General features: G+C 51.3%; 1 protein-coding gene across 1 annotated transcript in view; it reads right to left on the bottom strand.

Annotated features, from left to right (window-relative positions):
- The window catches only part of Tnrc18 (trinucleotide repeat containing 18), a 91865-nt gene that overhangs the window by 33222 nt on the left and 43918 nt on the right, over window positions 1-14725 (bottom strand). The window contains 6 exon segments of the mRNA XM_052168745.1: window positions 1840-2200; window positions 4788-4959; window positions 6322-6450; window positions 6600-6736; window positions 7677-7852; window positions 13184-14185. Coding sequence (XP_052024705.1) covers window positions 1840-2200; window positions 4788-4959; window positions 6322-6450; window positions 6600-6736; window positions 7677-7852; window positions 13184-14185 — 1977 coding nt within the window.

Here is a 14725-nt window from a genome sequence, read left to right as displayed (position 1 = left end):
GCTGGCACAGTCCCCCTCTCTGAACTCACACTGGGGAAGCCTAGGACAGTGCCTGAACTCCAAAGCTTATAAAACTGTGAGTTTAAACTGTGTGCCAGGTACATTCCTTTAATCTCAGCACTCGGGAGGCACAGGCAGAGAGAGCTCTGTGAGTTCAAGGCCAGCCTTAGCTATATAGTGAATTCTAAGCCCACCAAGGCTACACCCTGTTGAGAAGGGAGAGGGAGTGGGGGTAAGGAAGTGGGGAAAGGAGATAATAGGGGAAGGGAGGGAAAGAACCGGAAACACTGAGCTAATGACGTAGCCCAGCAGTTACACGCATTTGTTCTTCTAGACAGCCCAGGTTCTGGTCCCACCACCCACGTGGTAACTCACAGTCGCCTATAACTGCAGCTCTAGAGAATCCAACACCTTATTCTGACCTTCAGACACACCCATATGCACCCATGTATGTACACACACACACACACACACACACACACACGCAAATAAATCATTTTTCAAGAGGCGAGCAAAGCACACTAAGGAAGCGGGGCTCAGAGGCGCGCATCCACTCTCCCTGCGCTCAGGTGGCGGAGGCGAGTGGATTGAAAACTCAAGTTTAGACCAGCAATGGCTACACAAAGACATTTTGTACCCAGATGGAAAGGAGAGGAAGACACAGGGGGGAACTCAGAGCTGGAGAAGCACTCCTATCTGGCAATATCTAGATCCAGTTCTATCCAGATCACCTTCCCCACACTACCAGCAAAAAAACGGAGAAGAAACACGTGTTATCTTTTTTTTTTCAGCTGACATTCAAACTCATACCCACACACAATTCTCAGGAACCAGGGTCTATCTAGCCAAGTCTAAAACGCAGTGACTCTGACAAAATATATGCAAACCCTGCGGACGCCAAGTCAACCTCTGTGACGCGGGCTAGAGGGCAGAAGCTGCTCCTGTCTTTCCAAACAGCCATCTCCTTGTTCCTGCCTGTCTAAGACATCAGGTATCCGTCCATACAGAGTGTGTACCTATGCCCCTGTCAGGCAGAGGCCCGAGGCCCACAAGAGGCCAAGGAGAGCTGCCTTGCTCTGAACACTCACAAGGCCAGTCTCAACTTAAATGGATTAACAGCTCAGTCAGTCCCTTGGTCCCGTAGGCTGCTTCATATCCCTGGCTCCCTAGTCACACACAGCTATTGTAGTAGACAGGATCAAAGTGAGGACGCGTCTAGTCACGGCAGCGAGCTGTAATGGGCAAGTGTATCAGACAGGACCTGATCCATTCCAGTTCGTCTCGTCCTTCTCAGGCTTCTCCCAACTCCTCCATAACCCACTGATACTACCGCCCATTTGCGAGCACGTATGGGTGTGTGGGTTGTGTGTGGGTATTGGATATGTAGACCTGTGTGGAAGTGTAGATGTGTGTGGATGTGTAGGCATGCGTGAATGGGGACATGAATGACACAAATGACCCACGTCCTACAGACAAAGGAAGCCGTCACCTCTAGCACACGGAAGAAGTCACTCTCCACGACTCTCTAAGCTAAGTGGCTACAAACTCTACGGCGCAAGGTCTCCATAATGACGGCTTCCGGCAGGCCAGTGGAAGGCCAGACGCTAACATCTGCCTCCGCCCACAGATCGCAAGTCTGTCCAACAGTGCATCTGCTACTCAGTGGCGAAATTTCAGGGTTTTTTTTTTTTTTTTTTTTTTTTTGGAGGGGGGCGGCACACATCTAACCTCAGCACAGGGCAAAGCAGCAAGAAACCCTGAAGTCCCTCAGGAGGGTGAGATAGATTAGGAGCAGATGAGATCAGCGTGCCACCCAGCGATGCTCAAGGCTGTACTTACTGTAAGACTGACTGCTTACTCCCGAGGCAAATGGAGAATGGACAGACTTGGGCTGGCCTCTGGCCTGGAAGCCCCCCTCCATCTTCCTGGCTTTGGAAGCTGTTTTGTGTTTACCTTCTCTGGAGGGTTTCAGAGCCAAGCCGAGTCCTTTGGCCAGCGCTTTCCGGTCCTTGCCCAGCAGGCCGTCATACTGTGTCAAGAACCTGCCACAGCCCCCACTGGTTTTCGGTTTCCCCCCGGGGCTGTCGGAAAACTTGAAGGGTGCCTTCAGTTTGTTTTGCTTTGTGAGGGAGAGGGCTCTGTCCAGCTTGCTCGCCAGCTGCTCCTGGTCGCTCGCCATCTTTTTCTTCTTAATCTTCAGCTGGGGACGAAGGAAGGTCACAGTTTTTAAGACATACAACCAACTAGGAAAGCGAGTCTCAGGTCACAATGCTTAGGAAACCGAGCTGACTACTATCCCATATCCTCTAGACTTGGGGTAAACTGTTTAACTAACTAGTCCTCAATCCTTCCATCTGAAATGGGGCTGTCTGGGTCTGAGCATCGCGAGGGTATCATGAGGATAACCAGGGTTAGTAATATCCATGTAACACGTATTCAGGCCGGTGAGACTGCCCAGCAGGTTGAAGGTACGGGTCACCAAGCCTGAAGACCCAAGTTTAATTCCCTAGGACCTAAATAATGGAGAAAACAGACTCTGACTTCCAAGGGTACCCGACACACATGACCACACATGCATACACACACATACCCATATACCCTCCAACACATACACCCACTCACATATGCTCACACCCATACACACACTCACCCACATACACCCACACATGCCCCCACTCACACCTACACACACACCTGCACCCCCTACACACAAATACAAATAAATAAAGTGGGGAGTTAGATGGTGCAGAGATTTAGATCTTGTAATCTTCTTGCACAGGACCCAAGCTTGGTTCCCAACACACAGCCCCCTGTAAATCCAGCTCCAGGGGACATGACAACTCTCTTTGGATGCTGTGTCCATCTGTAGTAATGGGCCCACATACCCACACATGGATGTGCATTAATTTATAAATAATAGAAATAGCTCTTTTTAAAACACAGACACAGTAAGTAAAGCACGTATTAGAAATGCCTTGTCTGGGGTCTGGAGAGATAACTCCATGGTTGAGAACACTGGGGAGCCAGGTTCGATTCCCAGCACCCACAAGGCAGCCACAACCATCCATGAGTCTGGTTCCAGGAGATCTGACACCCTCTTCTGGTCTCCACAGGCAGTGAACGCAGGTGGCGCACAGATATACATGCAAGTGAACATCTATACGCATGAAAATTTCAAGTATTTAAAGATGCCTGGCCTAGTAATCACTTATTAAAAAGCTGTTGCCATAGTAACAATCCTGGCTTTCCACAGCCCTGTCTGAGCGTGTCTATAGAACTCTGAAGACGTGGGCTACAGATGGGTTGAGAAGGTAGCTGGATAAACCAGCAAGAGCCAGGACTGGAACCAGCCCAGAGTGGAACTTTACATCTCGGCCTCCCACGGCAGCTGCCGGAGGCCGCTGCTCAGTCTGAACCAGCCTGGCCAACTAAACGGGTCAGAGCTGCCAAGAAAACGCCCGGAGTGTGCCTTGGATGCCTGGACCAGGGAGAATGATTAGAGATTTCACAGATTAAATTTCTCCTTGCACGTTTATCGCCAACGGTAGTCATTTGTTGAAATGAAATGTGCAGTTTCAAAGGCATTAACGCTCTGCCATTTCTGCGCACTAGCTCTGTATCTTTAATCAGGCAGCAATCGCAGGAGGCAGGGGAGAGGCTGGGGTGGCGCTGCTGAGATAATTAACAGAAGCGTCTCTCACCATGACCTGAGAAGAAAAGAGATCCTGGTGTTCAAAAACAGGCAATCTTTTCATGCCTTTATTTTACACTCTTATTTATTTAAATTTTATTTTTCTGAGAGGGGGGGTCCCACTAGGAAGCCCTAGCTGAACTTTTTATGTAGACCAGGCTGGACCTGCACACACCACTATGACCTGCTGCTATCTTTTGTAGCTTAATTTTATTTTTTTGAATATATGTATGGTGTGTGTGTGTGTGTGTGTGTGTGTGTGTGTGTGCAGGAGGCACACATGCATTGAATGCAGGCAGAGAGGAGATTGACAGCGGATATATTCCTCCCTCCCTCTCTCTTCCTTAGACACTGAGGCAGGGTTTCTCATTCAAGCTACCACAAGGCCTAGAGCTGGCTGTTCTGTCTGGTCTCAACAGCCATCCTCCTAAGATCAGGAATCACAGATTCACCACCACGCCCACCAGTGGTTATAATAACTCTGGTTATTATACTTGAACATCAAATGGTTTACACACTGAGCCCTCTCCACAGCTCCCAAACCATCCACCTCCCCCATGCAGTCCTTTTATGTGACATTTGCCCTCTGATGACAAAAAGCAATCCTGAGAGCCCCTTCCCACAAGGCTCCATGAGGCAGAACATTAGCATTCAGAATCCCAGTCCGTAAGTGCAGGGTCTCAGGGCTCTGCAGAGATGAGGAATTCCCCCTGGAGAAGCCAGACTGAATCACAACGGCATCAAGCCCATGTGCAACACTAAGGTGCTCATTAAACAATTACACGGCTAAACCACGGCGTTACTGCCATTTGGCTGTGCACGTGTGATCTAACCGCCCGCTTGCTGAAGCGACGTCTCAATGCACACAAAGCAATGTAGCTTTTAGCCCCACCTCTGCCTCCTGCTCCTTTGCCAGGTCCTTGGGCCTTCCTTTTCTCCCAACAGTGAGGAAGCGAACTCTAACCGGTTCTCTATAGAAGCAGGGATCAAGAGACCCCCTCCCACGGAGAAAGTTCAGTTCCTCAGGTATGACCTACAGTCCTCCGCATTGAGACCTTTGTCTCAGTAAATCTGCAAGACTGAGTTGCTGACTGACCTGACTCATGAAATCAGACGAGGATTCGTGATCGTCCCAGCTCTGGTTCCTGCTGCGGGCCTTCCCCAAGCCGATGAGGGCCTCTTGCTCCTCCTCAGGCCCCTTGTGTCTCTTCCGTATTCCCACTCCCAGGTCATAGTCATCTGATGTCAGCAAGGACTTGCTGCCTGGCCTGAAAGCCAAACACACCATTTGGATCAGCACCTCAACCAGGCCAAAGACAAGGAAGAGGGGCAGTGCGCCCGTGTCCTGAGGGTGGGTTCTCCGTGTGGGAAGAAACAGTGATGGACACCGGAAGAATCAGTGTGGGGAGACAGGTGAATGAGAAAGAAGAAAACCTTCAAGTCAGCATCCTCCATCAGCCTCTCTCTGATGTGGTGACAGAGACAGACAAACACACACACATTTACACATTCACACATGTGCACGCGCGTGCGCATACACACACACACACACACACACAGACAGAGTAAGACATATCTTTACCAAAATTGCACCAAAGGGTAGAACCCATGGCTTTGTACACACTAGGCAATTACTGTACCCGGCATGTCTATGACCCGGTACTTGTGACCGACTGTTTTAGGGAGTTTAGGGCTTTTTTTTTTTTCTTCTTCTGGCTTGTTTTTGGTGGAGGAGGGTTGGAGCCAGGACTCCAGCAGTAAGTTTAATAGATTGGCAACACATCTCGGGTTTACTGGGCCTGTTTTGCCAGTGGCCCTGGCTGCTTTATCTGTTTCTCATCATCTCTCGTTCCGTCTCCTGCTGCTGGTGACAGACATATGTTCACCTCTTGTTCTTTTCTAGTCAGGAACATCCAAGGTTAACTATAAAATGCTGCAAGATGGGGGCCATTTTCTCATGACAAGACCATAACCACTCTACTGCCTTGCCTATGGTCACTCCAAGACAACCTTCTGTTTCCAAGCACTGGAAACAAGCACCTACTATCCATCCACCCCAATGTACCAACCCCTTTCCTTAAGCACCTCATCATGTGGCCTGCTTACAGGTCTGCAGGGAGACTCAGCCCATCTGGATAGATGCCTGGCCCTGGGGAGAAAGAGCCCTCATCCCAGCCAGCAATCAAGACAACCTCAGGAGGACCCCCTCTGGAATGGCTGCAGAGGACCTTGTCCCCAGAGAGCAGCCCTGGTCTCCTGTGGGATCCCGGGAGGACAGCCATGTATGCAGCCTGCCCTAGAAGGCTGGAGTTGAATTGATACTTCCGGTAGGGAGGAGCCATGGATAGAAGCAGAAGTTTGTCTCCAATGGTGAGGAAGTGGGCGGGGCAGAAGGCAGGGCCAAGTGTTCAGGTTAGAGTTAAGCCACTGAGGGTCTTTCCATTCTCCTCTTTGCTTGCCCTCCTGGACTGGGCAGCACTCCGGGCTCCCTGGGAGCTGCCGTTCAGGGATCAGAACGCCAGGCACTACCAGGTCCCCTGGTGCCCTGCGGTGGGCGCCGTCAAGGCCCTGCTCCTCCCTTCCGAGCTGGGTACCAGTCAGTCCCCAACCCACCGAGGGGCCAGCCTTACTTTCCGCTACCGCTGTGGCTCTTCCCTCTCTTGCAGGGGGGCGACAGGGCGCTCGGGGTGTGTGTCCGTTTCCTCGGCCTGCCAGGGCCTCTGCGTGCCAGGCTTCTATGGGCATCCTCGTGCCTGTCCCTTAAAAAGAATTCACAGGCTCGGCTAGGAACCTGGGGTGGGCGGGAAGCAGAGTGGGGCGCTTGGGTCCACGCACACACCTGACCACTACCAAAGTCGACCTACCGACCAGCTATCCAGGACGGGGCACAAACTGGGGAGACACTCACCCGGAGTCCCGCCGTCGCTGGAGCTTGACCAGCTCCCGCTGTTTCTCTTTGTACCGCCGCTGGACCTCTGCCAGTCGCATCCGGAAGTCCAGCTCCAGGGCATCCATGTCCTCCAAGGAAGACTTCATAGCAAACATCTGCAAGGGATACCAGGAGAGGAGATAGAAATCATAAGGATGCTATTGTCTGCTGATATCTCGCTCCTTGCTTGAATCACATTGCTGTCCCCTATTTTGGTTGATTTGTTTTAGAGACAATGTCTCATGTAGGCCAGGATGGCCTCAAACTCAATATGTAGCCAAGGATGACCTTCAACTTCTAATATTCCCCTCTCTTCTTCCTGAGTACTGAGATCACAGGTAAACACCACCATGTGCAGTTTCTCCAATGCTGGGCTCAAATCTAGGGTTTCTGGCATTAACGCTTGTATTTCAGGTTGGTGTGGAATTCACTAAGTCGCCTGGCCTGGCCTGGAACCCTCGAATCCTCCTGTCTTAGCCTTGCAACTGCTGTTCCCTAATGCCAACTTTGCCATGTGGTATCAACACTTAAGAGGTCATGCGTAAACACTACCCAGCAGAAATGGTTTAGTGAGGTAAATTACAAGTGTGTTATTTACACACACACACACACATACAAGAGCTTGCATGTTCAGGGTGCTTTCATGCCGATCCATCACGCTGTACCCAAGGGGCATGTCTGACACAGTATGAGAAGGATAAGAAGGCCAAGAGAGGGGCTGGAGAGATGGCTCAGAGGTTAAGAGCACTGACTGCTTTTTCAAAGGTCCTGAGTTCAAATCCCAGCAACCACATGGTGGCTCACAACACAACCATCTGTAATGAGACTGGATACCCTCTTCTGGTGTGTCTGAAAACAGCAACAGTGTACTGATATATAATAAATAATAAATCTTTTTTAAAAAAAAAAGTAAAAGAAAAGAAAGCCAAGAGAGGGGAGGTGACCCACTGTGGGCCACACAGCGGAAAGGTGCAGGCGCTGGATGGTGGGATCCTGCCCACCCGCCCCACCCTGCCTCTCAGGCCTCCAGGAGGGAGGGAGGACGAGAGAGCTCACCCGTTCCTCTTTCTTCTGCATCCAGCTATACTTCTTGTTGGAGTTCAGTTCCCGTGGAAGCCGCAAGTTCTTGAGTGGGTCTGAGAAAGGGCTCTCCAGCACTTCCTTCAGCATGTGGCTGCTGGCCGCCAGCAGGCTTTCCAGGGAGGGTCTCACGACTAGGTTTGGCTCTGGATCTGGGGAAGGGAGAGAGACCAGTGAGTCAGTGCTGGAACCTGGACCACTGGCAAGATGGCTGCACCCAAGCAGCCAGCCATCAAAGAGGTCAGACCAAACTCCCAGATATCACAGTTTTGCCCTGGCTCTGGACCACACAGCCTCACAGCACTGAGATCTACTGTACCGTGTGTGAAAGGCTAGGAATACCTTAGAGTAAGTAACCAAACACTGGCAGAAGTCCTTCCCAGGACAATGGAAATCCCCGGGGGTCTCTACTTGATTTCTCCTTAGTGAGTATGTTATGTCCCACATCAGAAAACAGGTCCAGGGAACCAGGTGTGGTTCACACCCTGCACCCCGCAGGAGGACTGACTGGGCTCAGGCTATACAGAAACCCTCTTTCCAAATAAACAAATAAACTGGGGTGGGGCACAAACGGCTGGAGTCAGCTCAGCAGGTAAGGGGGCTTTCTGTTCCTGAGGAGGATCTGGGTTTAATTCTGCAGGGAGGCAGAAGCAGGCAGATCTCTAGGAGTTCAAGACTAGCCTGATCTATAAAGTGAGTTCCAGCACAGCCAGGGCTTCACAGAGAAACCCTTTGAGAGGAGGGGGAGGGGAGAGGAGGGGGAGGAGCAAGAAGAAAAGAGAGAGGGATAAAAAGCAGGACCTTGACTAGAGAAGTAGCTGGGTGAGGGAAAGGCTTACTGTCTCAAATACCCAGAGCGCGGTAAAGCCCAGCACAGTCACACATGTTTACAGTTCCAGTGTTCCTAAGGTGAACAGGAGTCAGGCAGAGGAAATTTCCCACAAGCCCAGAGAACCAGCTACCTGGCAAGGCCTGTGGCAAACAGGATGTAATGGGAAAATAGACCCCAAGAGGTCGTTCACAGACCTCCACACACATGCCACGGCATGTGCACATAACACTAACACACACGTGCACGCACGCGCGCACGTGCGCGCGCGCGCGCGCGCACACACACACACACACACACACGCACGCACAAAAAAAAAAAAAAAAAACATGTATCTTAAAAGCAGAAAGCAAGGAGAAAGGTGGAATGTCCCAACAGAGTCTCCTCCGGGGGAAGATGTGATGCAGTGCGTGCTAGAGTTCAGGAATGTACTCTCGTGTTCCAACATTCCTAACACACCCAGCCTCCCGTAGAAATATTAAAATACAGTGTAGGGCTAGGGATGTTGGCTCAGTTGATAATGTGCTTGTCTAGCAAGCTCCAAGGCTGAGAGGTTCAATCCCTGGGACCATATAAAAAGGCATACTGGTCCACAACATTAATCCCAGTACCAGGAAGTGAAGGCAGGGGGGTCAAGAGTTCAAGGTCATCCTTTGTTATATAAGGAGTGGAGCTGTGTTAGACTACGCCTGGCTTCAGCTAGGGCTGCCCCAAACTCAGGAGCCTCTCGCTCCAGCTTCCTAAGTGCTAGAATTTGAGACGTGCACACTATGCCTATTTTAATTTTACTTTATTGCTTGTGTGTGTGCACATGCACATATGTGTGCATGTGTGTATGCCATGTGCACGAGTGTGCGCGTGTGCATGTGCCCATGTACATGTACCAAAAAAGATACAGAGAGAAAGAAAACATGCTACATACATATACAACAGTGTGTATACGGGGGTCAAAGAACAACTTTCGGGAATTAGTTCTCCACTTTCATCCTGTGTTCTAGAGAATCGAACTCAGATTAGCAGCAAGCGCCTTACACACTGAGCTATCTTGAAGGTGCTCTTTGCATTTTAAAATTGATATGTTCTTTTCAATCTAAAAGCTAACCAGTTTTGGAGTACCTTCCAAGCATGCTTGAGAAAAAAATGCAAATCTCTGTGCCTGAATAATCTCATCACTTAAACAATGATCAGATTCACACCCCTGTTCCTAACGCTGCATGACTGCTCCCTCAGTCATTGAAGTCTCCCTGACTTCCCCCACTAGATGGCAACAGCGTCTTCCTGAACCGGTTACAACCAGAATTACTGCAGCCAACAGAGGTGACGATACCTCGCTGATTGAAAAAAAAAATCAATGGCTTGGAGATTTTATTTCAATTTTTATTTATATAATTATTGACATTTTGTTTTGTTTTGTTTTGAGATATGTAGCTCTGGCTGACCTGGGACTCACTATGTAGACCAGGCTGGCCTTGGACTCCTAAACAAGTCTTTTCCCAGCTCCATTTCTTTTTTGTGTTTGAGACAGCCCCTCATGGAGTCAAGGCTAGCCTGGACAAAGAGTCTGACTGTGAACCCCAGACACTCTTGGTTCTGCTGGGTGAAAGGCTATCCCACTGGCTTATACAGAACAACAAACAGAACCTGGACTCTGGGTTAGGCACGCACTACCCTGAGCTACAGCTTCAGAGCTTTTTGATTTACAACAGTTCCCCCGCTGGCTCTCACAGCCGGGATTACAGCTCCGTGCCACCCAGCTGGTGGGCTTTATTCTTGTATGTTGGGTGGTGAGCTAGGACATCTCTCCAGGCCAGGTTTTATTTGTAAAATAAATGAACTCCATGCAGCAGTGAATCCACCAGGTTCCCAGCATAGCGGGCTAGCCTGCTCTGCCCCACCCCTATCACTTCAACATCCTCAGTGAGGCAGAGGATGGCTGATCCAAATTACAGAAGGGGACAGGTTTCCCAGCTCCTTCTCCCTTCAAACAACCAGCCTGGTTGATCCAAAGCACACCAGACAACACATCCAAGCCAAGCTTTCTGGTTTGTGACCCCTAACTTAGCAAACTGGATTCTAATCCCAGTCATCTTGGTACAAGAAAGGCCTGATTCAGCCTGCTAAATACCAGTGTGGCAGGTGTGCATCATCCTAACCAACCAGGTGTATCAGGGTGCAGCCTACGTACAGGGTTTCTACAGAGGTGGCTGTGTTAGAGATTATTAGGGTAGGCCCTAACTTAATGTATATACGGTATCTTCCAGAGGGAGTCAAAGTCTAAAAACAAAGACAGGCAAAGGTCAGGCATCTACAAATAAAAGAAAAATGACTGGATATGTCTACACCATGTTTACAATCCCAGCACTCAGAAGGATGAGGCAGGGGAATTGCTCCAACTCCTAGGCCAGCCTGTGCTTCATATGTCTTACACACACACACCAAAAGAAAGAAAATCTTAGTCAAAGAGGCCCAGCTACTGGCAAAGTGTCAAGTAAAATCCCACCGAACCGCTTGTGGCTGTCAGTACTGGGGGTGACTGAGAGATGGGCCCAGCTGGTGCTCACAGCTGGCCTTTGATTTGGGGGTTTATCTCTAGCAGAATCGGGAGAGGTTCCTCAAAAAGCAACAGAGTAGTGCAGAGGGGCATGAAGGCAACCCGTTTCCCAACAAAAGGACTTCCTCTGTGTGTGTGTGTGTGTGTGTGTGTGTGTGTGCGCGCATGTGCACATGTGCATGCATGTTAGTGCATACGTAGGTGTGTGTGCATGTGTGCATTCATATATACGTGGCCCCAACCCCACAGAACACACCGGGAGGTTCAGACAGACACCAAGTCAGGTGTCCATCTCTCCCCTTATTTGAGAAAGGATTTCTTGTTCTTGTGTATACACCAGGCTCAAAGGGCACTGCACTCCCAGAATTCTCCCCTTTCCACCTCCAGTTCTGTTGTAGCAACAAAGGAATTTTCAGAGGCATGCACGCACAGCCAGTTTCATCTGCATTCTAGGGATTTGAACTAAGGTCCTCACGCGTTACCCTCGGTGCCAACTCCCCAGACTTTTTGTACTACAAAAAAGCATGAACCCCACCCAGTGGGCCCAGGATGAGGCATCTTGGGAGTTCTTACTAGGACTTCTGGGAACGAGACATTCAGCCCAGCTGAGCAGGCCAACGGGCATGGGAGGAATTACTGGAAGCCCCAGTGAAGAGAGCGAGCCTGGCAAAAATGAGGTCAACAGAGAAAAGTAGAACAGGAGACAGAGGCGGAAAAAGGAAGAACCAACTGGATATGCAGGAGAAAAAAACTCAAGATGCCTTCCAGCACCCAGGCTGTTCCTAATGTCAGGCCCTGATTGCTCAACTCTGCTTCCACGAGCAGATAAATTCTCTCTGCCTTTTTTGGGGGGAAGGGGGGCCTTGTGGAGGGTGAGACAGGCTCTAACACACATGTCAGCAACACACATGTGGAACTCAGAGGACTACTTTTGGGAATCAGTTTTCCTCTGCTACTACGTAGGTCCCAGGGCTCTCAAGATCATCAGGGCTTTGTGGTAGGCCGTTCCCCAGAGTCACCCCTCTCGCTGCCCCATTCCACCCACCCTCTCAAAACTCCTGCTTTCGTAAGACACGTCATACCAGAGGCAGGAAGTGGAACTGGAGGCTTAAGTCCATCAAAATGGCACCTCTGGTTGTACACATTTCTCACTCCTTCCATCGCTATTCAATACTGGACATGGAACCCATGGTCAATGGCTAAAGCAAGCACTCCACCACTGAGCCACGCCCCCAGCCCCTCCCTGGGGGATTCTAGGCAGGGGCTCCACCACTGAGCCACGCCCCCAGCCCCTCCCTGGGAGATTCTAGGCAGGGGCTCTACCACTGAGCCACGCCCCCAGCCCCTCCCTGGGGGAGTCTAGGCAGGGGCTCTACCACTGAGCCACGCCCCAGCCCCTCCCTGGGGGATTCTAGGCAGGGGCTCTACCACTGAGCCACGCCCCCAGTCTGGGGGAGTCTAGGCAGGGGCTTTACAACTGAGCCACACCCCAGATCTCTTTTTATTTTTTATGGTGAAAACAGGGTCTAAACTAGTTGCCTCAGCTGGCCTTATATTCTCTCTCTCTCTCTTTTTTTTTTTTTTTTGGTTTTTTTTGGATTTGGTTTTTCTGGGACAGGGTTTCTCTGTATAGCCCTAGCTGTCCTGGAACTCACTCTGTAGACCAGGTTGGCCTCGAACTCAGAAATCTGCCTGCCTCTGCCTCCCAGAGTGTTGGGAGTGTGCGCCACTACCACCTGGTTGGCCTTACATTCTAGTTCAACTGGCCTTAAACTCACAATCCTCCTGCCTCAGAAAGTTTTATAGCCTGGTTTTATAATTAAAAGCAAAAACAGAACAGAACAACAACAACAACAAAAAGACATATTCTGGTGATCTTGGAAGTTTTCAAGAAAAAAAAAATCTACATCTGTAAATCTGCTTGCTCTGAAGCTCTGGATAGCCCAGACCAGGTTGGCCTAGAACCACAGAGATAGACCTGGGCCTGCAGGTTCAGACACTGGGTTCTGGACCAGGCAAATCATAGCTCAGGAATGCTGAGATTAAAGACATGCACCCCCACCACTGAGTAAGAATCTTGGAAGCCTTCAGCCCAATGCTTACCTGTAACCTCCTGGCCCTTCCGGTCCAGCTCCAGCTCGGCGATCTCACTCAGGAGGGTGATGCCCTGTAGGAAGCTGTGTTCCAGGACTAGGCTGGGGGCTGTGTCCAGCTTCTCCCCGGCTGGGACTCCGGGACCCAGGGAGGGCAGAGGCCTGGCCTGGGGCAGCTCAGCTGCAGCTGCCAGAGCATTCATGCCGGCCAGTGGGTCATCCAGGCCAGGCAGGAGCGGTTCGGAGTGGCTTTCTTCCAGAGAGCAGGTACTGGCAGGAGCAGGTGCAGCCTCCTGGGCCTCCAGATTGAGACACTGGCCCTCTGGGACAGGCAAATCACAGTCTGAGAGCTCAAGGCTGGCCAGAGGCTCAGTCAAGGATGGCTGGGGCAGACTGTCCTCAGGCCCTGCCTCTGCCGTGGCCTCCTCCATCGGCACATCCAGGGGCACCTCCACCGGCTCTTCCTTAGTCTCCACCAGCGGCTCAGGTGTCAGCTGTGTCCCCAGCTCCAGGGCAGCCATGCAGGGCTCTGTCCCACTCGGTAGTTCCATCTGCGGCTCAGCAACCTGTGCGAAGTCTGACACTTCAGAGGGCTCTCGGCAGCCCGGACCTGCTGTGCTCAACGCCTGGGCCTCTAGAGGACTACCTCCACAGCCACCTGCAGGGCTCCCAGCCACCATGGTCTCTGGGACAGGCAGGGCCAAAGGTGACTGGAGGGGAGGCAGCTCTGTGGGACCCTCTTCGATATCCTCAACTTCAGCCTTCACTTCCCGGTCCGCCAGCGGCTCCTCCTCCTCCTGGCTGTCCCGAGGAGGCTCTGGGATCTTCGAGGGTGACAGGCAGATGGGCTTGTCTTCAGGGGACAGTGCCAGGCGCTCGGGCCCATCAGCGGGGAGTGGCACATCTGGGGCGAGGCCATCGGCATCAGCAGCCGCTGTGGGTTGCAGCAGGAAGGGGTAGGGTCGTCCGTAGTGCGGAGGCAGGGCTTGGAATGGATACCTGGGAGGGATATCTGTCAAGGACAGAAGAAGTCAGTGCAGGGGCCTCCCCAACGCTCTGACCTATCCCCATAACCTGAGTCAGAAAAGACATCATATAACCAACTGTCCCTTGCTTGACCAGCTGCAGGGTGGGTAGCACTGGCCACCTGCCCCACCTCCACTGCCCTCTGAAATAACCCAGGACCCTTCTACATGTCTGAGCCTTGCAGAGCAAAGTCAGCGGCCACTATCTTTTCCTCATGAAGATGAATCAAGACTGGACCAGAAGCAAACGCTCTATGAAGATCTGTCAGTCAGTCCAGGCTGTGTCTCACGCCAATAAGGCATGTGTTCAAATCGCTCATAGCAGCTGGCCATGGTAAAACATGCCTTAATGCCAGCACTCAGAGGCTGTGAGTTCAAGGCCAGACCAGGTAGCATAGGATAGTAGCACAGTTTTACCCTAAGAGGCGGGGCTGACCGCAGCAGCTTCAGGCCTGACACACACCTGGGCAGCGCCCAACAGGAGCCCTAACAAAGAACAGCAGTGTGGGGGTGTTTGCTCCAGGACA

This window comes from Apodemus sylvaticus, chromosome 22 (genome assembly GCF_947179515.1).
Source record: "Apodemus sylvaticus chromosome 22, mApoSyl1.1, whole genome shotgun sequence".
Lineage (NCBI taxonomy): Eukaryota > Metazoa > Chordata > Mammalia > Rodentia > Muridae > Apodemus > Apodemus sylvaticus.
Note: the sequence above shows the minus strand (reverse complement) of the source record. Positions and strands in the feature narration are given on the sequence as shown.